General features: G+C 37.3%; 2 protein-coding genes across 2 annotated transcripts in view; both read left to right on the top strand.

Annotated features, from left to right (window-relative positions):
* The first annotated feature begins 1,584 nt into the window (after window positions 1–1,584).
* rbm44 (RNA binding motif protein 44) lies at window positions 1,585–18,957 on the top strand. Its single transcript, XM_042731298.1, is given in 19 exon segments — window positions 1,585–1,826; window positions 2,503–2,526; window positions 2,529–2,586; window positions 2,723–2,829; window positions 3,360–3,434; window positions 3,529–3,580; window positions 6,183–6,313; window positions 6,392–7,341; window positions 7,430–7,491; window positions 9,676–9,840; window positions 9,948–10,113; window positions 10,197–10,237; window positions 16,546–16,618; window positions 16,733–16,820; window positions 16,897–17,004; window positions 17,156–17,226; window positions 17,317–17,390; window positions 17,913–18,144; window positions 18,418–18,957. Coding segments are annotated over 19 exon segments (2,904 nt in total). The 5' UTR covers window positions 1,585–1,678; the 3' UTR covers window positions 18,697–18,957.
* Window positions 18,958–19,693: 736 nt separating this feature from the next.
* The window catches only part of itgb5 (integrin, beta 5), a 32,224-nt gene continuing 28,227 nt past the window's right edge, over window positions 19,694–23,690 (top strand). Inside the window, exons 1-5 of the mRNA XM_042731297.1 lie at window positions 19,694–20,234; window positions 20,696–20,781; window positions 21,049–21,256; window positions 21,358–21,607; window positions 22,655–22,823. Coding sequence (XP_042587231.1) covers window positions 20,153–20,234; window positions 20,696–20,781; window positions 21,049–21,256; window positions 21,358–21,607; window positions 22,655–22,823 — 795 coding nt within the window. The 5' untranslated portion in view covers window positions 19,694–20,152. The remainder of the gene's footprint in view (window positions 20,235–20,695; window positions 20,782–21,048; window positions 21,257–21,357; window positions 21,608–22,654; window positions 22,824–23,690) is intronic.

Raw genomic sequence — 23,690 nt, 5'->3', positions numbered from 1 at the left:
CCAGATTGAGGCTGATGTTAGATCTCCGTGGCAACATTCCTTACCCACCTCTGCTCTAGAAAAGCACTTAACCTTTGAACCCACCTACTTCCCTGTAAATAACCCTGCAGTCAACACAACCATTTTATTTCTAGCCAACTTCATGCTGTAGTCTATAACTGACTAATGCAATAGAGAAGAACACTATAAGCAATTTATACATTCATGCAAAGAAGTTAATGGCTAGTTCCATTAACATATATTTTGCACTGTGGTCTGCTAATGACTGTTTTAGTGAGGTATTGATTTCACTTAGCAGAACGACAGCTAATGCATACCATTTGCTTAGGGTACGTCTTTTAGCACAATGAAGCAAGAAAGCGCTACAGATGTGACATGATCTAACTCCCTACTGTTTATTTTGCCATGTAAGCAACTGTCCACCTGCCGAGACAGACAGAAATTAAATTAACTGTGATTATAATACATGCTCTAATTTATGCACTTTACTTCCGACGAGGCAATTCCTGGCACTCAGAGCTTGACCTTATTTATTTAGACATTGATCTTTTAATTTACTTTAATTGATTGATTAAGTAATTCTTTTTATGCTATAATTTACCATAATATAATTACCTATGATATAATAACTTAAGCATTTATTCTTAAAATGAATTTGAATGTTTAAAAAAAGCACAGGGCAAGGCGTGTCTTTCTTTTGTTTTTTTCAATAACTATAGTTAAGAGTAAAATAGGCTTTTCCTGCTTATTATAAACGCAATCCAAATCATGAAGCGGGTTCATTCTTCGTGGTTTGTGTTCTCTCTAGTGGCCATATCAATAATTGCATTTACACGCAACTAACCACCAGGCTCTGCACACTACGAATCACCTAAGCTCATTTTATAAAGACATATTTGGTTATATAACAACTAAAGAGTCTCATGATTTTGGTTAACAAGGTATTCATAAATCATTTAATAATTTTCGGTTTTGTTTTTCACTTGTTTTATACATCTTTCTATAAGGGTCAGAGCACGAAGGAGAACATTTAATTAAAAATCTTTTTATCATATTTATACGTAACAGTTAATTTAGGGACACGCCATAAAAATTGCAAAAATGTAGCTATGTCTGATTTTGTTTTTGTAAAACCAGAGGCAAAAGATGAATTTCAGTATTTAATGTGAATTATATTTATGGTCTAATGATTTTGTTGTTGTTTTAATTAACTGCATCGTGGTTGTATTAAACTGAACCTGCAGACAAGAAATCATAATAAATACCCTTATAAATAACAAGAAAATAACGGTCATAAACAGTTATATGTGCATGCATCATAATGGCCATAACAACAATTTTGAGATGCAATGCAATACGTCATGACGTAAAATATTGAATCGTCGATTTTCCGTCAGAACTCATTCACAACTGATAGTCAAGTTAATAATAACACAAGTGAGAGTAATTATTTTTCCTCTCCTATCGTGCGACATTTTTGTGTAATTGATATGTAAATTTCATGCTGGCGCCAGTTTATTAATAAATCACGCAGCTGCGGCGCCTAACGTTAATCATTAAGAGGGCGCTATACCTGAGGTGGACGAGCTCTGGCGTAGTTTTGTTGTCGATAATAACTGATGCAAACATATTCTAACTGTCTTTTTCTTGAATTTGGTCATTTAAGTAGTTTCAGAACATGTGGTACCCTCAGCCTGTCGATGTCGTACCGTTACCGTTCGTCTTGGAGTCACATTCAATAACTTATGAGGATCTTTCTGCCAGAGCCATGTGGCCAGTCATTCCCTTTGGCCAGCGTGCGTATAATACAGTGAACGAGATTAATGGTAAGTTACATCGAGCCCAAAGCAGTCGGGTTGGGGTTGGTCATTTCTGAACGAGGTTTTAAACCTGGCATATTTTGGGTTACATAACGGTCCACTTTACCCTGTTCAGAATAAATCGTGGGTTTACCAATTTGGTCCTTTTTAACTTTCGAGCGCACGGGCATTTAATTGAATGTGCAGTGCTTCCGGTGTCACCCGCTTCCAGTTATTTTAAACGGTACTAAAACAAAATCCCTTAAACTGCTTAATATTGCAAACTAGTATTTCTTGTCATATTATTTTAATTTATCATCGTAATAATAAACACTGCTTTGTAGTTTTGCAGTGTGATGCACTTTATTTATTCTTCTATTTATTTCTCGCATCTTCATAGAAAATAGCTTACTTTCGCGTGGATTTACCGTGTCGACAGTATAGTAGATACTTATGAGATTTAGGTAACTTTATGTATCTCCATCGCTCGGTTTCTGCGCGCGCATGCGCTGTGGGGGGCGCGTCGCGGTTGCGTGGTCAACGGTCATCACCTCAGATTCGGTTAACTGTTGGACTTGGCGATCATATAGATAATTTAGATATAGTTCATAAATGTAAGCTGGTAGAACAAAATACACGTGAATCCATCAGATAATTAACGTTAGTGTAATCAGACATAACTTACATATCTTTTTTTACTCAGTGTTGCTGAATTTCTTGTACATCTCTCAGGCTTTTACAATGATCCACTGTACACCAGTGAGGGAAGGAAGTTTCTGTTGATGAGGTAAGCACTTGTTGAACAAAGTTTTAACAAAACTCATTTGCTTTACACCTTCAGTAAGACATTTCACAAGCAATCTTTTACTCATACACATCAGTGTGTTACTTTGAGGGAGACAGTTGTGCATCTTGTGTTGTAGGTCACTGTTCGAGCTTGTCTTGGCCAATGAATATCTGGAGCTCACAGATCCAAAGTTGCTTGGATGGTTCCTATGTTTAACAGCAGAGGACAGAACCTTAATTAACAGTACGGGCATATAATTAACGGATGACCTTCATTATTGAAACCGCATCTAGCATAGTAAAATGCAGGGTCTGTAGGGAATTGTGGTATGGAGGGGCTGCTCATTTTTTACAGAACACCCCGGCACTTCAAGTAACAGAAGACATCTCATACAATGCGGGGGTTGGGGTATTGAATGTACGCATGAGGGAGGGCTGTTGAGGAGGTAAAGCACTTGTTGAACGTAAAACTCATTGCTTTTACACCTTCAGTAAGACATTTCACAAGCAATCTGTTACTCATCCAATCTACTTTGAGGGAGAACAGTGTGCATCTTGTGTTGTAGGTCACTGTTCGAGCTTGTCTCGGCCAATGAATATCTGGAGCTCACAGATCCAAAGTTGCTTGGATGGTTCCTATGTTTAACAGCAGAGGACAGAACCTTAATTAAAAGTAAGGGCATATAAATTACAGGATGACCTTCAATTATTGAAAACGCATGAGCAGTAAGTAAAATGCGGGTCTAGAGGGAAATTGTGCTTTCTCATCCACAGAAGAGGGAGGGCTTCTGCCATTTTTACAGAAACACCCGGCACTTCAAGTAGACAGACAGTATGTGTGTGTGAAATGTGAGTTCGGTTGGTAAAACATTACTAAGGCTGGATGTTTATTTTGTCAACAAGCATTCTGTATACTGTGTTAAATTTATCTTTTATTATTTAGCAAAAACCAGCGGAAACTGCATTCCCCCTCCAACAACTATGTCATCAAATAAGTAAGGTTTTAATTTTTTTTTAATTATAATTGTTTTTTTTTTTTTTTTTTTTTTTTTTTTTGTTACCGTTCAGTTTTATCATCATGCTTTATTAATGATACATTTTATAAATGGTGCTGTTGATGCACTGATACTGAAGTCGGCCTGAAATTAAAATTCATACATCATTTCTGTTGGCCTGGTAATCTTTAATCAAAATGTCATCCATAGGCAGAGCGTGAGTAAGGCTGGGGAAGCCTTCCTCTGGCCACAGGGACTTGGGGCACAAATGACACTAAATTGGACAAAAATGCCCCTGCACAAACAAATTAAATCTATTACGTCTGTTGCTAACAAAGTGAATAAACCGTGTCAATTGCGGCATTAAATTAAAATCTGCTCGTGTTGCACCAAATTTCATTTTAGCCATTTTTAAAGTGTTGCGCATTTTAAACAAATCACACTAGGGATGCACTGATGTATCGACGGCCTGTATTTATCGGCCGTTTTTTCCTCAATTTACAACCATCGGCATATCGGGTATATAAGGAAAAAAGCCAATATAACAAACTGATGGTTTATTAATTAACTGCATCATGGCACTGATGTCTGCTGCATAATCCTAGCGCTGCTGTCTGCACTTTAATGCTAATCAAATAACAAAAGACAAAAGATCGCACACTATTCTTGACTAAATAACTTTTGTAACTTTCATAAGTGTAGCGGACCTCATCTGAATGATGAACAAAACTTTACTTATGTTTTTAGTTTATTGCATCCTTTTTCACTCCAAAAAAAATCACCATAAGCTAAACAAAATACAGCAAGACAAGTGCACATTAAAGGGGTCATATGATGCGATTTCAAATTTTCCTTTCTCTTTGGAGTGTTACAAGCTCTTGGTGAATAAAAAAGATCTGTGAAGTTGCAAAGATTAAAGTCTCAAATCCAAACAGATATTCTTTAAAAAGTTGAGACTCATCCACGCCCCCCTGAAACGGCTCGTTCTAACACGCCCCCAAATGTCTATGTCACTGTGTTGGAAGATTTGCATAACACCACCCAAATGTTCACGTAAAGAAAGAAGGCGTAACTTTTATTCTTGCTTTAGTATTGTTGCAGCCGCCACCATCTTGTGAAGACGCTGTGTTTCGTTGCGAAAGCGAAAATACTTTTGTTTGGCCTTCCAAAAGGGTACACAACTAGAAATCAGTGGTTAAGTTGTATTTACAACACTGTTCTAGAACAGTTCAAACCAAATATTTGTGTGTGCAACGCTGTTTCCTGAACCAGTAGCCTACAATGCCGGCTGTAAGTATGTTTTCACATTTTAAGAATTTGCCACTGATGATTCAAATGCGAGTTTTGAGCAGTGTAGAGTAGGCTTGTTGTTTCTTCGATCACAAATGCAGACATGGTTTTATGTTTATGCGGCGCGATGCAGCCAAAAAAAAAAAAAACAGTATAAGTCATTATCCGTAATTATGTCCCCACTGGATAAAACAAATGCCTCGTTTGTAATGGGTTTTATTGTTTTCTTTCTCGTCGCACCGGGACACGCATCACAGTATGGTAAGGGGCGTAACATTTGTCACACGCTTGAGGCATTCGGCCAATCACAATGCACTGGATAGCTGACCAATCAGAGCACACCTCGCTTTTCAGAACGATTAGCTTAAAATTGACGTGTTTCAAAAAAGGTGGGGCATAGAGGAGAAACAATAATGTACAGTATGTGGAAAATAATGTTTTTTTTTTACCTTAAACCGCATAAACATTTAATTACACCAAATACACAAAATAATATTCTTTTTTAGCAACGTCATAAGACCCCTTAAATACATTTGGCTGCTTTTAGCCTTTCCCTGGAGTTGGTTCACCCTCCGCCTTTGATGTCATCATAACTCGATCTTCTGGTGAAAGTCTCTCCGTTGACTTCTCAAATGATTTAGTCTCATTAAACTTGCTGCTCACAATTGAGCAAGCAAATTCACATTCAGATCTTCCTCTATTCAGTCAACAACCGACTGATGGAACCAAGTTCCGCCATACATTTTTTTTATTTTTATAACCCATCCCTCTCAGATCTACCTCGCAATATGGAAGAAAAAGCTATTGCTATTTGTTTTATTGCAACTTTAAGTTTCTGCCTAATATTGATTAGACAATAGTTATTTTCATGTTATGGCTGATAGCCGATAATGGCCAATATAAACGTTCTGTATTTTGTCCAAATAAATTAACAATTGGTCGTTAAAAACAAATTTTGGTCATTTTAAATGTTAAAAGTGAATTTAGGTATCACAGTATTATAATGTACAGTATGACAGTCTTTTTGAGATTTGCTTAATATTACATTTGACAGGGTTATTTAATTTTTTAAAAGATTAACTTTAAGTGAGTGATAAATGATGACAAAAGTATTGTAAATGTAAAAAAAAAAAGGGGAAATCAAATGATCAGCACAATTGACTTATAAAGATATATTTAGAAAATGAAGGGTGGGGACTGAAGGGTTCAATGCATTGACTGTTGTCTGGATTTTGAGATGTGGTGGTTGCTCTCAAAAGTTGAAAGCAGAAATATATGCATGCATATGTCTGTGTGTGTGTGTGCTTTAAAGGTCAAGGTACCCATCATTTTATGGTGCATCCCAGTGTCAAAATTGTGGAACCAGTTGTCCATTTGGTTCCAAGAAGTGCAGATGTTGTGGCTTTTGCATTGAGTTTTCAGAAGGCAAAGTCTGTGTGTCGGGTGAGATGTTATAGTCCTGCCATAGACTTTTGAGACCTCACTAGGAGCTAGAATACTGATTATTGCTTTCTTTTTCAGAGAATGAGAAACAACTTGAGCTGCTACCAAACAGTGTGAAAGAAGAGCTGAAAGTCTTAACTGCCCAAAATGATGCAACTGTTGGTTGCACACAGAGCACCCTTAATACTCAGAAAACAAGATGCACGCAGAACTATGATTATGGAGGCCCTGCTGCACATCCTCCTTCATACAGTAAAGGAATGTGTCCCCATGCCCAGTGCCTGTCTAAGTTGTGGGAGGAAGTAGAGAACAGGGACGACACCAAACACTTTAAGGACACGACAACCCAGGCAAATTTCTCCCTCGATATGGAGCTGGATATACAGAGTCAGGTTCAGAGGAATGACGATACCCAAAATTACCAACACCAATCTTATGTACAAGTGGAAGAAGCAGATTACCACAATCTGGATCAAGAAGCGATGGCAGAATACTACAGTTTCAGTAACACCAGCTTAGACCATACCGCATGGAGCGATGGCACCCAGAGTACAGAGGCAGCCTACAATGATTCAGTCATGGCCACCGAAGGTAGTACAGATCTATCAGATGAACCATCAAATGCCACCATGGCCACTGCTGCAAACTCTACTGATTGTTTCTCTTGCCTTGGCAATTCTTTCGAGTTGGACAATGAGTCAGGAGACCATCAAGAAGACTTAAAAAAGAAGCATGACTCAGTATATGAGCAACAAATTGAGATCAATGTGGGACCTTCACTGAAATCCAAATGTGGTGCTCCAGTTTCTGTGGACCAAATAATAGATGCCTGTGGTGATTTCAGAGCCTGTTTCACATCTACATGTGCAACAGAGGTTGATCAGATCTTCCAACTGAAAAATGTTGCCACTGACACAGACCTGCTAGCTGTCAGCCATGAGAAAGATACACAGACTGTGCAAATAGCCACATCTGAAAAGAACACCATTACTGAAGTCTGCATGTCTGATTTAGACGTCCTCACAAAGGTATCATATTTTCTAAATGATATGGTTGAAGTTGTAATTTCTTCTTTTCAACTGAGCTGTGTATAACGTGTTCATCATTTACTCCTAGGAATTCATAAAGCTAAAGGAGACAACTAATGAGCTGGAACAACTGAAGAGCGGAAAGGCAAGGTAATTTGCTGAAAATGTTAATTGTTACCAAAAAATGAAAATTGTCCAGGGCTCCAGACTGTGACCAAATGGTTGCATTTTTCAACATTTTTTCTGCTGGTGCGACTAATTTTTGTGAGTGGTTGCACTGGCGCGACCACCGCATTGCCCAACTCATAAGTGCTGCCATTTCTGTTGCATTTGAGAAACATCAAACGGCAGTTGAAATGAAAGCGAGACTAAAGCGCTGCACAGCTGAAACTAGCGTGATTTAGTTTCTCTTTCGTTTCGTTTGCTGTTTGATGTCTCTCAAATGCAACGGACCGTTTCTTAGCTCGGACTGCGACACAAACAAACTTGTCCGAACTCAAAACAGCTTTACTCGGGAGCCAAAGTTGATTTCACGACACTGTTACAGCACAGATGCAACAGTGCTGCGAGATCCAGTGAGAAGCGTTTGAATTCACTGCACAATGATAAGGTTGCTGCGAGATTTACTGAGAAGCATTCAAATTCTGCACAGAAATCTGTTATAAACAGCGCTGACATACGTCAAGAAACCAGAAGCGGTAACACTAACTGTAACCATGGTGCTGTGGTAGAAATAGTCAAATGTATTACATCATTCATTTCAGGGTTTGTACAACATTTTGAGAGAGAAATTCAAGCACTTTTCAGTGACTTTCAAGCATTTCACACAACTGTTTCCAGCACTTTAAATCTCTAAAATGATCCAGTTTGAATGTTATTTTTAATGGGATTAACAAAATATACTTTGTGGTAAACAAACACTTATGCAAAATTTAAAAAATACATCAAATCACAAATATAACCAGTAAACAGCAGCAGCTTATTAGTCATCCATTTATGCTTTTTCTCTATATTTTGAAATTATAAAATCACTATTATAAAATATAAAATCAAGAAATCAGATTTTGTCAAAATTTTACACTTTTTTTTTTTTTTTTTTTTTTTTTGTGTGTGTATGAAGTAAAAGTCACAAACTATTCTTCAATTTTCTACTAAATCACACAATCACTGAACTTGGTCAGCTCCATATGCTAAAAGAATATTTGTACATTTAATAAGAGTGGAATATATAAATTTTCTGTATATAAAAAGTAGATTTGCACCTGTTACTGTTGTTAATAAAAGAACATTTTGTATGCATCTTAACTCAAGCTTAGTGCTTTACTGTCAAATCTGTATAAACAATAAACAAGAAATGAACATGAAATGTTATTAGTAACTGCACTTATTAATGCAAAACAATAGTAATTTTATGATTAAATTATATTTATTTTGAATATCCCCACACACCACCCCCAGCGCTACCAAATCTGCTCCTGGCGCCACCATCTGTAGAACTTCAAATGTTAGTCTGGAGCCCTGTTGTCATTTACTCACTCTCGTCTCATTCCAAAGACTTTTGTTCATCTTCTAAACACAAACCAAGATACTTTTAATGAAGCTTTCTGAGGAAGATATCTGAGCTTCATTTGAAAGTGCATTCCACCAAAAGTTCATAAAAAGACTGTAAACAGAATCAATATGAATTGAGCAATTTAAACCAATTCTGACGAGACACAATCCATTTATATGATGAACAGATTTAATTGAGCCTTTTTGTCACTTTGATCAGTGCACATACTGTACATGGAGTTCATCGAATATCACAAAAGCTGAGCTTCCATTTCTTGCTTGACACACAAGAACAAACCTCATTGATGCTTGTGCATCAAGCAAGCACATCTGATTTTCCATTTACCATTTCTGATGTGCTTTATGTATGAATGTTGATCAATGTTTAAATTATTATTTTGATTGTTTCTTTTTTTTATTCAATAGTTATTAATGTTTCACAGTGTCATTTTTCAAGTTTAAAATGTTCGGGTGGTTAATGTTATTTTTTGTTAATTAGAGATTATATATAGATTGCTGTATAGGATTTCCATTTGTACATAAGGTACACATCCTTGAAAGTTAGGAAGATTATACTTTTAAGTGTAAAAATTCTTCAGTAAGATATTAAACTTCTGAGACATTAAGCGCCCCCTTGAGGAAGACCGCTTTTTATTACAGTTATTATCTTTGTAAAACAGTGCTTCAGTCTTCATCACTGTTCTGCATCAAATCATTTGGTGTGGTTTCGCTGAAGTAATGTCTTTTAAAATGCCTAGAAGGATCATGTATTGTTCTTTTCAGCCCTAGTCCTGGTGGTGACCACTGCAGGAGAGTTTGTGGATGTGAGTGTGCCCAGCGAGTGACGAGAGCAGAACTACGTCTTCTCGCTCTTCAGTTTGTCATGTGTCAGCAGCACTGCTGGAGACGCTACTTCACCTCCCCACTGGGTGAAAGTGCTCTTTGGGGGTAAGAGATGGCTCACAGAATGATTTGTATTATGACAATTCAATACTTTTCTATTAAGGTATTCTATCCTAACCTTTGAGGTCAGCTATTTTTTGTATGTTCCTTAGGACTGACGACCTGCCAGACAGTATAGCAGAAACACTGAATACACTACAGAAAGATTACCATGAGATGAGGAAACAGATTCTAGCAGGCACTCCTCTGGATAACCTTAAGCCCCTGGCAGTAGACTCTGAAAAGATAACTACAAGGGCAAACTACAGCCCAGCATCGGTATGACAAAATCTGGAATTGTAAAAAATTTGGAAATGTTATATCTGATATATACCGTAGTTGGTAATGAGCTGTCATTTCAGGTACTTGAGGCCCATTTAAACTCATTTGACTGTCCAGGAAGGTAGGTGGTCATGATAAATATCCTTGAAAGTAGAGATCGACCGATATGGGTTTTTCTATAGCCGATGCCGATGTTTAGAGGTCAGGGTCAGCCGATGGCCGATATGTGCTGCCGATTTTTAGGGCCGATATCTTGAAGTTTTCCCCCTCATTTGCATGCTAAAATGTCACTAATAATAAGTGGATGCACAACATTTCTAAACTTATCATCATTTATTGAGCACTGACTTGAACCATCTCTCGAATCTTAATTTTGTGCACTGCACGGTATTACAAATAAAAAAAAATATATCTAAAGTTAACCAAACAAATCAATAAACTGACTAAGTATTAAATATATAAAGGTATACCGGTATATATATATATATATATATATGTTTATATATATATATATATATATATATAGTCGTGGCCAAAAGTTTTGAGAATTACATAAATATTAGTTTTCAAAAAGTTTGCTGCTAAACTGCTTTTAGATCTTTGTTTCAGTTGTTTCTGTGATGTACTGAAATATAATTACAAGCACTTAATACGTTTCAAAGGCTTTTATCGACAATTACATGACATTTATGCAAAGAGTCAGTATTTGCAGTGTTGGCCCTTCTTTTTCAGGACCTCTGCAATTCGACTGGGCATGCTTTCAATCAACTTCTGGGGCAAATCCTGACTGATAGCAACCCATTCTTTCATAATAACTTCTTGGAGTTTGTCAGAATTAGTGGGTTTTTGTTTGTCCACCCGCCTCTTGAGGATTGACCACAAGTTCTCAATGGGATTAAGATCTGGGGAGTTTCCAGGCCATGGACCCACAATTTCAACATTTTGGTCCCCGAGCCACTTAGTTATCACTTTTGCCTTATGGCACGGTGCTCCATCGTGCTGGAAAATGCATTGTTCTTCACCAAACTGTTGTTGGAAGAAGTTGCTGTTGGAGGGTGTTTTGGTACCATTCTTTATTCATGGTGGTGTTTTTGGGCAGAATTGTGAGTGAGCCCACTCCCTTGGATGAGAAGCAACCCCACACATGAATGGTGTCAGGATGCTTTACTGTTGGCATGACACAGGACTGATGGTAGCGCTCACCTTTTCTTTCTCCAGACAAGCCTTTTTCCAGATGCCCCAAACAATCGGGAAAGGGGCTTCATCGGAGAATATGACTTTGCCCCAGTCCTCAGCAGTCCATTCACTATACTTTCTGCAGAAGATCAATCTGTCCCTGATGTTTTTTTTGGAGAGAAGTGGCTTCTTTGCTGCCCTTCTTGACACCAGGCCATCTTCCAAAAGTCTTCCGCCTCACTGTGCGTGCAGATGCGCTCACACCTGCCTGCTGCCATTCCTGAGCAAGCTCTGCACTGGTGGCACTCCGATCCCGCAGCTGAATCCTCTTTAGGAGACGATCCTGGCGCTTGCTGGACTTTCTTGGACGCCCTGAAGCCTTCTTTACAAGAATTGAACCTCTTTCCTTGAAGTTCTTGATGAACCTATAAATTGTTGATTTAGGTGCAATCTTAGTAGCCACAAAATCCTTGCCTGTGAAGCCATTTTTATGCAATGCAATGATGGCTGCACGCGTTTCTTTGCAGGTCACCATGGTTAACAATGGAAGAACAATGATTTCAAGCATCACCCTCCTTTTAACATGTCAAGTCTGCCATTCTAACCCAATCAGCATGACATAATGATCTGCAGCCTTGTGCTCGTCAACATTCTCACCTGAGTTAACAAGATGATTACTGAAATGATCTCAGCAGGTCCTTTAATGACAGCAATGAAATGCAGTGGAAAGGTTTTTTTTGGGATTAAGTTAATTTTCATGGCAAAGAAGGACTATGCAATTCATCTGATCACTCTTCATAACATTCTGGAGTATATGCAAATTGCTATTATAAAAACTTAAGCAGCAGCTTTTCCAATTTCCAATATTTATGTAGTTCACAAACTTTTGGCCACGACTGTGTGTGTGTGTATATATATATATATATATATATATGTCAATCATTTACATAAAAGTTTTAGAGCATTTATCAAGCAGAATTTTGTTGGAACATAAATGTAAACTTAAATATACATTTAAATAAAAGAAATAAAATTTTATAAATAAAAATCAATTAAACTGAAAAATATAAAAAAATAATATATATAAAAATAAATAGTAGTAGTGCTGCAAATACACTAGCAACAAGCAACATTTGTGTTTGGTATAAATGACACAGAACATCTAAAGTGCATTCTAACTTCAAACTTACATCGCAGTCTGTTCATTATTAAAATTAAGTACAGTCAACCAAACATATAAAAGGTTACACTGGTCAGTTTAAATAGACCGTAGTATACCGGTCCACTCTGCTGTTATGCCAAGGACGTTTTTGCTCATGTGAAGAGGATGATCTTTTCCGTCTAGTTTACATTAAAAAAAATGTAAAATATTATAGTTTAACATTCAGATACATTGCGAATATGGAAACCTTTGGATATGTGCAGAACGAGACGTGAGCAACAACCTCCAAATACATCTAGCCAAACCTGCGCTCGCTCGTCCTCGTCTGCACGCACGCATGCACTGTCAAGATCTAATGCACTGTAAATGCCGGATTTTTTTAAAACAAATAGGCCTACCGGAATGCAAAAATTCAAAATCGAACATTTTGCAGAACAGGATCAAATAAAGTACTGGTCATTAATACTTGCATAAAATGTTTAATGTGAAAAAAGCGGTTCACTGACTGCGCAGCACAGTTACAAGTGCCACAGTTAGCCTATGTTTGGGATAATTTTATTTTTAATACTATAGTGTCATTTGAAAACACTGCAATTGCGTTTTAAAATACAACAACGAGCACCACGAGGCACATTCAGCGGTCTCCTTGACGGAAAACAGTCAACGAAGTAAAATGATCTCAAATGTACAGTGCGCTCCCTTCATTTTATCAAATGATCATAATCATATATTCATTTTACAGTCCTGCTACTAGCATTTTATTCAGACTAAAACCCCTTTAATTCGGGTGAGAAAGCTTTTTTTCAGAGTGGCTTTTGCACATAATAATAATACCGCTGCAGACGCATTTTGCAGCATTAAGCTTATTCATTGATTGTTAATTTAAACGACGATCGATCATGGAAATGATCAAATATTGACATCCCTAAATGCAAATGAGTTGGATGGAAACCTGGCTATTGTCTGCATCATACCATGCTTCCGAACAAATGTCATTCACCATTCTGTGCTGCTCCAGGACAGCTGTCTCTCCGAGCATGGTGCTGTCTGAGAGCGGGGCGGAGTAACGGAGCCCTCAATCACCCACCTACTCCACCTCATTTACAGAGTGAAATTCTCTGACTACCTTTATCTCCCAGGACTGTTGTTGAATCTTCCTAAAGTTTTGGCTTGGGGTCCTTCACATGCGGCAGCAGCACTGCCCGCCGACATGCCTGAATTTAAATTGGCGCTACTAAACATGGATATCGGCTGATGCCGATATATTAAAAAATGCCAAATATCGGCCCGATATATCGGTCGACCTCTACTTGAAAGTAACCTTTTCACAGAAGTTGTAAATAACTGATATGAGTTACAGTGGTGCACAAAATGATTAGAACAATAGTATTTTCACGAACTAAAAATGGTTTTAAGTCAGTTATTTTCATCTTTTGCTGTGTGTCGGTAGGAAATATCAGTTTAGATTTCCAAACATCCATTTTGCCATTAATTGTAATAATCCAGAGAGATTTTGGTTTGCACAAGGAGTCTGACAACAGCCAGTGCTCCACACAGAGATCTGTTCTCTTCATGAAGAAACAGAACAAACTGAGAGAATAAATCTAGAAGAACTGTGGCAACGTCTCCAAGATGCTTCAAGAGACCTATCTGCAAAGCTACAGTACTGTTGAAAGTTTTAGGCACTTGTGTAAAAATACTCTAAAATGAGGATGCTGTCAAAAAAAGTCATAAATAGATTTTTTCTTTTACAATTAACTTCTGTTTATTTAATTAACAATTCAACATTTGGTGTGACCATCCTTTGTGTTTAAAGAAGCCTTTGCTCTCGGTGCACTTGCGTATAGTTTTTCAGTTAGCTTGCAGGTAGGTCTCTTGAAGCATTTTCGAGACGTTGCCACAGTTCTTCTGGATTTAGTCTCTCAGTGTGTTCTGTTTCTTCATGAAGAGATCAGTGGCTTCATTTATAAACCTTTACATAGAATTCATCCTAAAAGTGTACGTGTGCACAAAAGCTAGATTCTGTGTATGCACAAAAGTTTTCAGATTTATAATACCATTCATACGCCAGTACCTGCGCAAAAATCCTTTTATAAATCCCAGTCAGAGAAAGATTGTGTGTATGTGCACTTCCACCCTGTCTCCTCCCTGAAATCACCATATATGGAGCTTATAATGCCTAGTTTTACTATGCAGCATAACCTCATCTGCATATCATTTCCATGCATATTCCCCATCCACATGACACCATGTTTAACACGTCAAAGGTACAAGACATTAAGGAAATATGAGATACAGACTATAAATGCCAGTTGTGCCATACATTAATTTTTATTTCTAAAAATTATCCAATATCCTTGTTATGTTTTAGAATAAATATATCAAGATAAAACGGTTTAAAATAGTTATCAGATAAGTATTTTAGAATAGAGTTGATCTCATTCTTTAACACTGGCCAAATAGTAGCCCATTTCAATTGTTTTAAACAATTCAAATCAAACTAATACATATAATCAAATACAGCAATACTTTTCATATGTTGTAGAGAGGACTTCACACGACATCAACACTGCGGTTGTACAGTAAGATATTATCATTGGACCTATTCAAACTGGATAATGGTCCATTCAACCACTGAATCCAGCAGTGTCCGCCATAATATCGAAGTGCACATCATTGATAATATTTTCTCATAGCTTGAGATCTGCAGTTTAGTTTAAAGATGAATTATTGTGCACCTATAGCACCCCTTGCTGTCAATAAAAGAGGAAAAGTGATCAAGCGCATCCACTACAAATGTCTAACTTCAAATAATTTTAATTTAAAATCTGTGTAATGACTTTATGTAATTTCAATCCGTATCTCAATGAGAGTGGAATATTAAATGTAAATGTATATATTATCATGAAAACAGAGCTTAAAAAAGTCTGTACCCATGGGTCAGAGTTTGCATGCAGGTGCGCAAATTTTCCCGTCAAGTTTGTTTTTATAAATCCCACCTTTTGCATAGGAAGTGGCATACGCCTCTTTCAGGGCTGTTTTTGTGCATACGTAACAGTTATAAATGAGGTCCCAGATCTCTGTGTGGAGCACTGGCTGTTGTCAGACTCCTTGTGCAAACCAAAATCTCACTGGGTTATTACAATTAATGACAAAATTAATGTTTGAAAATGTAAATTTATATTTCCTACTGACACACTACAGCAAAAGATAGAAATAACTGACTTAAAACCATTTTTTAGCTGGTGAAAATACTAGTGTTCTAATAACGTTGGCCACCTCTGTATTGTTGGAGATGTCAAAGAAAGCATAATTGGAAACCTTGAACATTGTGCTGCCACATTGCACTTCAGGGCCAGGACTCTAGAGGGTGACAGTGTAGACAGTGACAGTGGTTCAGCCAAATCAAAACCTCCTGGAAATATCTGCGAACAAGTATACATATTTATTATTATAATGTTTTTTAAATTACTACTTTTATTCTGCAAGGATGCATTAAATTAATTAAAAGTGTCGGTAATGACATTTAGAATCAAAAGATTACTATAAATGCTGTTAGTTTGAACTCTCTATTCATAAAAGAATGTTGATAAAATGGATTTCAGCGCTGATCAGAAATGTTTCTTGAGCACCAAATCAGCATACGAGTATGATTTCTGAAGGATCATGTAACACTGAGGACTGGAGTAGTGATGCTGAAAATTTAGCTTTGCATCATAGGAATAAATTACATTTTAAAATATATTGAAATAGAAAACAGCTGTTTTAATTTTAATATTTTACAATATTACTGTTTTACTGTATATTTGTTCAAATAAATGCAGCGTTAGTGAGCATAAGACACTTCTTTCAAGAACATTAAAAATCTCACAGCCCCAAATTTTTGAACAGTAGTATAGATTAATAAATATGAAAACACAGTTTCTGTCCTGTACTCCATTTTAGTGTACCTTTTCCCCACATAATATAAGCTTAGTCTGCCTGGGCCCTGTTTCATCACAGAGTATATGTATACTGAATTTTGCTGTTTGAATGAGAATGTTTGTGTATGGCCTTGTACATGTTCAGAAGTACTCTATCATTATGTATAGTACCATTGCAAGTGGTCACACAGTGGATGAAGAAAGTGAAGAGATGAGAGCACTGAGCACTGAAGCTGCTTCGGTACTTCATTCACATACTATTATTTAATTGATTAAATTGTGATGAATCAACAGTTGTACCAGAAATATGAGTCTGTTACATTTAGAATGGCCAGTATTTATCCTTTCTGAATAGGATGACACAAAAGGTGACGGCAACAAGCAAGATGAAGCTCTGGTCCTTTTACCCAAGCAGCCAGGAGCTTCCGCTGAGCAGAACCCTGGTATGAATCTCAAATTGAGGAAAGAGAAATAAACCGGAATCATTTTTCAGCAGTTTTTATGTGCATGCTATGGTAGGTGTCATCAAAGATCCGAATAGCAGCGAGGCTTGGTTTGATGCAGAAGAGGAACTTCAGTCTCCAAATCAAGATGGAAAAATGGAGAAACTGAATGAAAGGAAAGAAAGTATGGACTACAAAATGAAACAACATATAAAATTGCTGTTATATAAGTGTAAAAGTATGCTTGTGAAGCTGAAATACTGTTTATGAAAGCACCTCATTGCTGTTGGCTGATGGATTTAGTTGACTGTCTAATGTTTGCTACTCTTCCACAGAGACTGATGAAGATGAATCAAACCACAGTTCCCTCTTGTGCATTACAAGCCTTCCTGGCAATATCACTGAGGTAGAATGCATATAAATGTGAAGTTTTCAGTGAAGTTAATTTTGGCCTCTAGGAGGCAGCAGCCACCACTGAATGTTCTGTTTTCTGTAGCATGAAGTGCTGCTTTGGTTTGAGAAGTACAATGCCACAAATGTCAGCATCTCCACTTTCAGCAACAATATGAGGTAAGCGTTCCCCGTGTATGCCCAAACGCTGAATTTAACCACTGGTTCAATTTAAGATATAAAATCTTTATCAACATTGCAGTTTGTTTTCAAAATTAAATGGTATTTACTGCTTTATTGGTATATTACACCTTTCCTAGACACACTAATTAATCTCAGTAAATAACAAACCTTTAAAGATAAGTATCAGAGCGTAAATAACTATGGACTAAAATAGGTTCATAAAGTTTCTTGCAGGAAAACCTTGCTGAACTTGATAATGACTTGACTGAGTATGATTACTCATTTTGCCTAATTTAATTGTACCAGTTCAGCAACAATCAAGAGCCTACAGCTCCGCACCCAAAATGTGATGGTTACAGTTACTAAACTGGCAGTGGTAGCGTGTTTAAAGATACAGTGTTTGATTTTTATATTAATCGTTAGAGATTTTGTAGTAATGCTGAATGCAGTAGTTCTGGGCGTTAAAGCTTTATTAGAGATCATCATTAATGAAATGCACTCTTGTCTGTGTTTATGTAGGGCAGCTATTGTTTATCTCAAGAGCCCCAGCGATGCCAAGGCAGCAGTTAAAGATCTACACGGGTGCTCCCTCCAAGGCCACACTGTCCAGGTGGTGCAACTCCGTGGGCCTGCCTCAGCGTATCCTAAACTGATCAGTGATCCACCCCACAGCACCTCAAAAACCCATAAAGAAGCTGCTGCTGGGGATGGACTGGGAACGAAGGGTGTAACCTACACTTCATCACCTGGAGTAAGTATGACGTGGAAAGCTTTTTAGAAAGCTTGCTGTCCAAAACTAGTTAATTTTTTATCACTAGTACTTTGAAATACAATTGTGTGTATATATTATTATTATTATTATGAGCTAAAATAATTATAATAGCTAATTAGCTAATGTATTATTCTTATTTTAAATTGTATGTTCATATATCCTTTTATAAATTAATTTTAATTATTGCTAATATCAGACCAATTTTGCTTTTTTGTTCCAAACCCTTAAGATGTCGTTATGTTTTTGCCTCAGGGGCCGCGCTGTAGTGTGGATAGGTTAACCAATGTCTGCGACTCACCCACAGCCTCTGGCACCTGTGTGCCACAGCACTACGCCACCATGGGAAGCTTTGACACAATCATGGCCCGGCTGTCAGAGCGCCACCCAAATGTAGGCCGCCAGAGGATCGTTGATGCCCTGCTGGAACTGCGGGCCAAGCATCAGGGCTTCCTCAGTGGGCTTCCTTTAAAATCTATAGTGGATATGACCTCTGAGCTTCTCACACAGGCCTCTACTCCGACATATATTTGAGTTAGTGCTGTTTTAAGCAGCGATAAAGGCCTTGTAAATAGTTCCCTGACTAGTATGACTAGATTTCAGTTGTCAGTTCAGTTTTTTTCAGCTAACTAATGTTATCTACAGCCATTTCGTTATAATTGATTAATCAGAGGTCTCCTGGAAATGGAGTTTTTTTTTATTTTATTCTTTTCAGGTTTTCTTCTCTGCTGTTATCAGTTATGCTGTGCATATAGAAGTTTCCTTGTGTTTGCTGAATAAAACAGTTTTCCTGTGTTTCCTATATTGATTTGATGAGTGCAAGTCCAGGCACAGTGTAGAGCTGCACATTTAAAATGTGCCATTTTCAGAGCATTTCAAGTCATGTGACCAGGGGTCTTTTGCAGTTGTAAAAATGGTCAGTTGTGGAGGGACCCTTTTTATCACTGCTGTCAGCTCAGGTACACCTAGAACCACTTTCAATTCTTGAAGGTATGGGTTCTACACAGTTCTTTCTGTGGAATAGGTGGGGATGTAATTAGTGATGGTCACGTCACTGCTGACTGCACTGGATGAAATTTCTGAGCCAGATCTTAAAGGACTTAGATGTTTAATGTATTACTGACATTAAAAACATGTACAAAATGCTCAAAATCTACTTTTACGAGAAGAAATAGCATGCAACAATTTTAATGTAATTTGACAATTTTGTGTGAGAGACTGATTTATATTTTAGAGCAAAATATGATTGTTCAGCCCATAAAACACATTTATTGGTTAATAAGGTAAAATCGTTAAAGGTTTAAATGTCCTTTTAAACTGCTTCGTCCTAGTCGGCGTTACTTTCTCCCCCCATATTCTGACTAGTCCCACCCTTTGTCTGATTGCTTTTTCTTTCATTGTCAAGGACATTTGAATGACTTGTTTACAGTCCAATCAGTGCATGGTTTGAAGTCGCCCTACTAGCCAATCCCAGCGCAGGAGGGGGCGGGACTTGTTGGAACTGATTGGGAAAAGCGTCCAGTCTCTTTTCCCATGGGCGGAGTCTAGAGTAATATGAGGGACGCGGCAGGCACTCAACTATTGAACTTCCACTCTGAAAACAACCGGATGATGAGCAAAACAGTCTGTTTACAAAGTTTAAAATGTGTTTGCGAATGAAGATTTAAAACTCGGTATGGATGCAGTCAATGGTGAATTATTGCAGTGGACCTCAGACAGAGTGCGACAGTAACAATAACATCGGATGTGGATTATTGTTCAGAGTTGCGGTCTCGCCTCGGATTTCAATCATATTTATTAATGCAGTCGTCTGCACTGGACTCGTGTGTGCTGCTGTGATGTGGAGAGAATGTACACAAAGATCTCAGCCACTCACGATATAAGAAACGGACATTTATAATAGAAACTTTTTTATACAATTGGACAAAAAAAGAAAAGAAAAAAAACAACTCTTTTGACGTTGAACGGGCTTTTGATTTTGTAAGGAATAATGTGGAAACCTTGCCCATTTACACGTCAAGCGGCCCTAATAGTTTACATAGTCTTGGAAATATTTATTCACAGTGTCAAAGGTAAGTGTAGTGCAGTGTTTAGTGAAATCACATCTGTCATCTAAAAGCTATATCTGATTTCGTTTGTATAAGTAACAATGCAAATAGGTTTAATACATAAATTAGTGAATGCAAATACTTGAAATGAATGTTATGAATTTTGTGACAATATATACATTAATAAATTGTATGTTTGGACATTTACTTTGCTTTTCCTTTAATGTTTGCAATAATTCACTGCATATATTTACTTAGTGTTTCGTTAATATATTTATTTCAACACCATGATAATGAGGGGAGGTCAGTTTGCCCCAATTACTTTTCTAAAGCAATTCTGTGACTTTGTATAGTTTCTCACGTTTCTGTCTTCTTAACATGAATCACTTGTGTCGTAGAATACCTTGGTTGTAAGTGTCTTTAAATAAAAGGGTGTTAAATGTTTATACTCATAAAACGTATGTGACTTTCAATGGATTTTTTAGGTCTTAATGTTTGCACGAGCGGCAGCGCCACATCTTGTGAAGAATGTCTCCTCATTCACCCAAGCTGCGCCTGGTGCGCGCAAGAGGTACTGCGAGACCCTGTGATTAACAGAAGATCTCACAAAACCCACTGAGCTGCCTACCTAGACAGTACTTTTAGCCATCATAGACTAGTCTAGTTAGGCAGACAGGCCACTGATTTATTTATAAATTTGATTATACTTCAATAATCCAGGGCTGTTTACAGGTTGCTAAGAGCATTACTGCTGTATTTCACTGCGTTTGTGGGTTTGCTCATTTATTTAATGGTTTCCTCACATCACTTACAACAGCAATCTTTTTTCCTGATTCAGGACTTTGGACAAGCTAGAACTCTCAACTCCCGATGTGACTTCAGCCAGAACTTACAGAAAAGAGGATGTGATGACCCTTTCATAGAAAATCCCAGGAGTGGCAGCTCTCTGTTGCGGAGCAAACCTCTGAGCTCCAAAGGTTCTGGGGTGACCCAGTATGATGTCATCCAGATATACCCACAAAAGATCTCTCTCAGCTTAAGGCCTGGTAAGGCTTCTGACTGATTTAGAGAAGGACACATTTTAATAAAAAACATTTGTAGATACCTTGAAATAGCATGTCAGTTTAATGACTCTTACATCCTTCAGGTGACCAGACCTCGTTTGAGGTACAAGTGCGTCCTGTGGAAGACTACCCTGTTGATTTGTACTACCTGATGGACCTCTCGCTCTCCATGAAGGACGATCTGGACACAATCCGCAACCTGGGCACCAAACTGGCTGAGGAAATGAGGAAGCTTACAAGTAACTTCCGCCTTGGCTTTGGCTCTTTTGTGGATAAGAACATCTCACCCTTCTCCTACACAGCCCCCAAGTACCAGGACAACCCGTGCAATGGGTAAGAAAGAGACTTCTCACAGATGTGTGATGAGCTGTAAACAGGTTTGGGATTGGTTTTTCTTATGTCTAAATTCAAATGCAAAAAGGCTCTTGTGCCTTTTGCCCTTTAATGCCCTTTGTTATGCAATGGAGAGAACAGCTACTCGTTAGTGAGAACTGTTTGGACTGGACGCAGTAATTTCTCATCTGGGGAAGTGAATGTGTCTTGATTTCTTTCCCATGTGATCCTAAAAATAGTCCTGCTTTGGCACTGACTTGTCTTATGGGGAAAGTGCATCAATGGAAATTCAAAAAGCAATCGGCATGCCACAGTTCTAGACTTGTTAACCACAGTCTTATGTCACACTTTAAAGTAAACACTTAATTTAGTTAAGAGAAAAATTTAAGATATTTTGTCCTGCTTTCACCGGTGGTTATCGTTCTGGACTTATTGGAAAGTGTGACAGAGCAGATTGAGGTCGCAAAGCCAGTACAGCACATGGCCTAGAGAAGCTATTACCCCATGCAGCCCACATCCCATCATGCATCAGTGACCATGTAGGTTATGCTTTCAGTCCTCTTGAATGCTCACTGTACCACAACAGATTTCATACAGATAAATGACAAGGCATATACCATATTCTACAGTACTCTACCCTTTCAAAAATAATATTTTACAATTTTAAATTGTTTAATATTATCTGACTATATTTCATGAACTAATTTAACTAATTAAAAACAATGTTTTATACAAAACTTGTACCATACCATTTGAATATAAAATGCTGTTTAATATAAGACTTTTTGCACATGCTAATATCATGCATATTTAAATCAATTAAATTAAAATGTTACTTTTTTGTGCTGTTATGTAAATAGTTTTTAATGTATATAATTAAAAAAATAAAACTTGAAATATTTGTTTGGTTTTAAAATAATATCATGTATATTTAAATAAATAGAAGTTTATAATAATATACTATCAAAAACACTATCATTAATATAATGTATGATTTCAGTATTGCTTTTTAAGCTTCTGATTTCTCTAATTTTTCTCTTGTTACAGATATAAGTTGTTCCCAAATTGCGTCCCTACGTTTGGCTTCCGTCACCTCTTATCTCTTACGGACAAAGTTGACCGTTTCAATGAAGAAGTGCAGAAGCAGTTGGTTTCGCGGAACAGGGACGCACCAGAGGGGGGGTTTGATGCCATTCTGCAGGCTGCCGTTTGCAAGGTAAGCAGTCAGTATATTCTTTGACTCCTACAGCTCCCTATAGAGACCGAAAGCTGTCCAGCAAGAGAGAAAATGTCTTGTTTTTGTGCTGTGCTGTGCTGTTTGAGGTTTATCAGAACAGATAAAAGGTGTCTGAGTCCTAAAAGAGACACACTAATATAGCATGACATCATAGGCTGTAAAAATATTTGCTTTGGCGTGAAAGGCACGATCACAGCATGCATGAGAGAAAGAGACTGTGTGGTTTACACCGAATTAGGGAGGAGAGCCTTGCCCATTTATTCACTCTACAGTACGTGTTAATCAGTGCTCGTTCTTGTTACTGAGACTAGTCAGAACTTGAGTGTTGAATTTGCCATTTGTTTCTCATTTTTTCAAAATTGCCTGAACTTCCTGTTTTTAAATATTCAGCCATCTAAAATGTTAGTCAGCATGATATTTGAGTAGTTAGTGGACTTTTTGTATCTAGATTTTAGGTTAAATATATATGCATCTATGAATGAAACTGTACTGGTCACCCATTTTAAACACCATTTTGCCTGCATTTCTTTTTGAAAATGTATAGAAAACGGTTCTGTGTTGTGACACAAATGTAATATAAGTATATATTCCGTTTAGTCTCTTCATTAATATTTGGCCGTAAAAGGTGCATGCATAATAAAAAATAAAAGGATGACCAAAATGCTTTACAGTGCTATTTCATGTAGGCTACTAATTTATACTACTACTTTAACTTTATATTTTTAAACAAATCTATTATTATAAATTAGTTTTTGTCTTTTAAAAAACTCTAAGAATCTCCATATGTGAATGCATATCCATATGAGACAACTCTCATATATCTGTAATATAATTTAACTGATCCAT

Source organism: Cyprinus carpio, chromosome B9 (assembly GCF_018340385.1).
Source record: "Cyprinus carpio isolate SPL01 chromosome B9, ASM1834038v1, whole genome shotgun sequence".
Taxonomy (NCBI): domain Eukaryota; kingdom Metazoa; phylum Chordata; class Actinopteri; order Cypriniformes; family Cyprinidae; genus Cyprinus; species Cyprinus carpio.
This window is presented reverse-complemented; position numbering and strand designations above follow the sequence as displayed.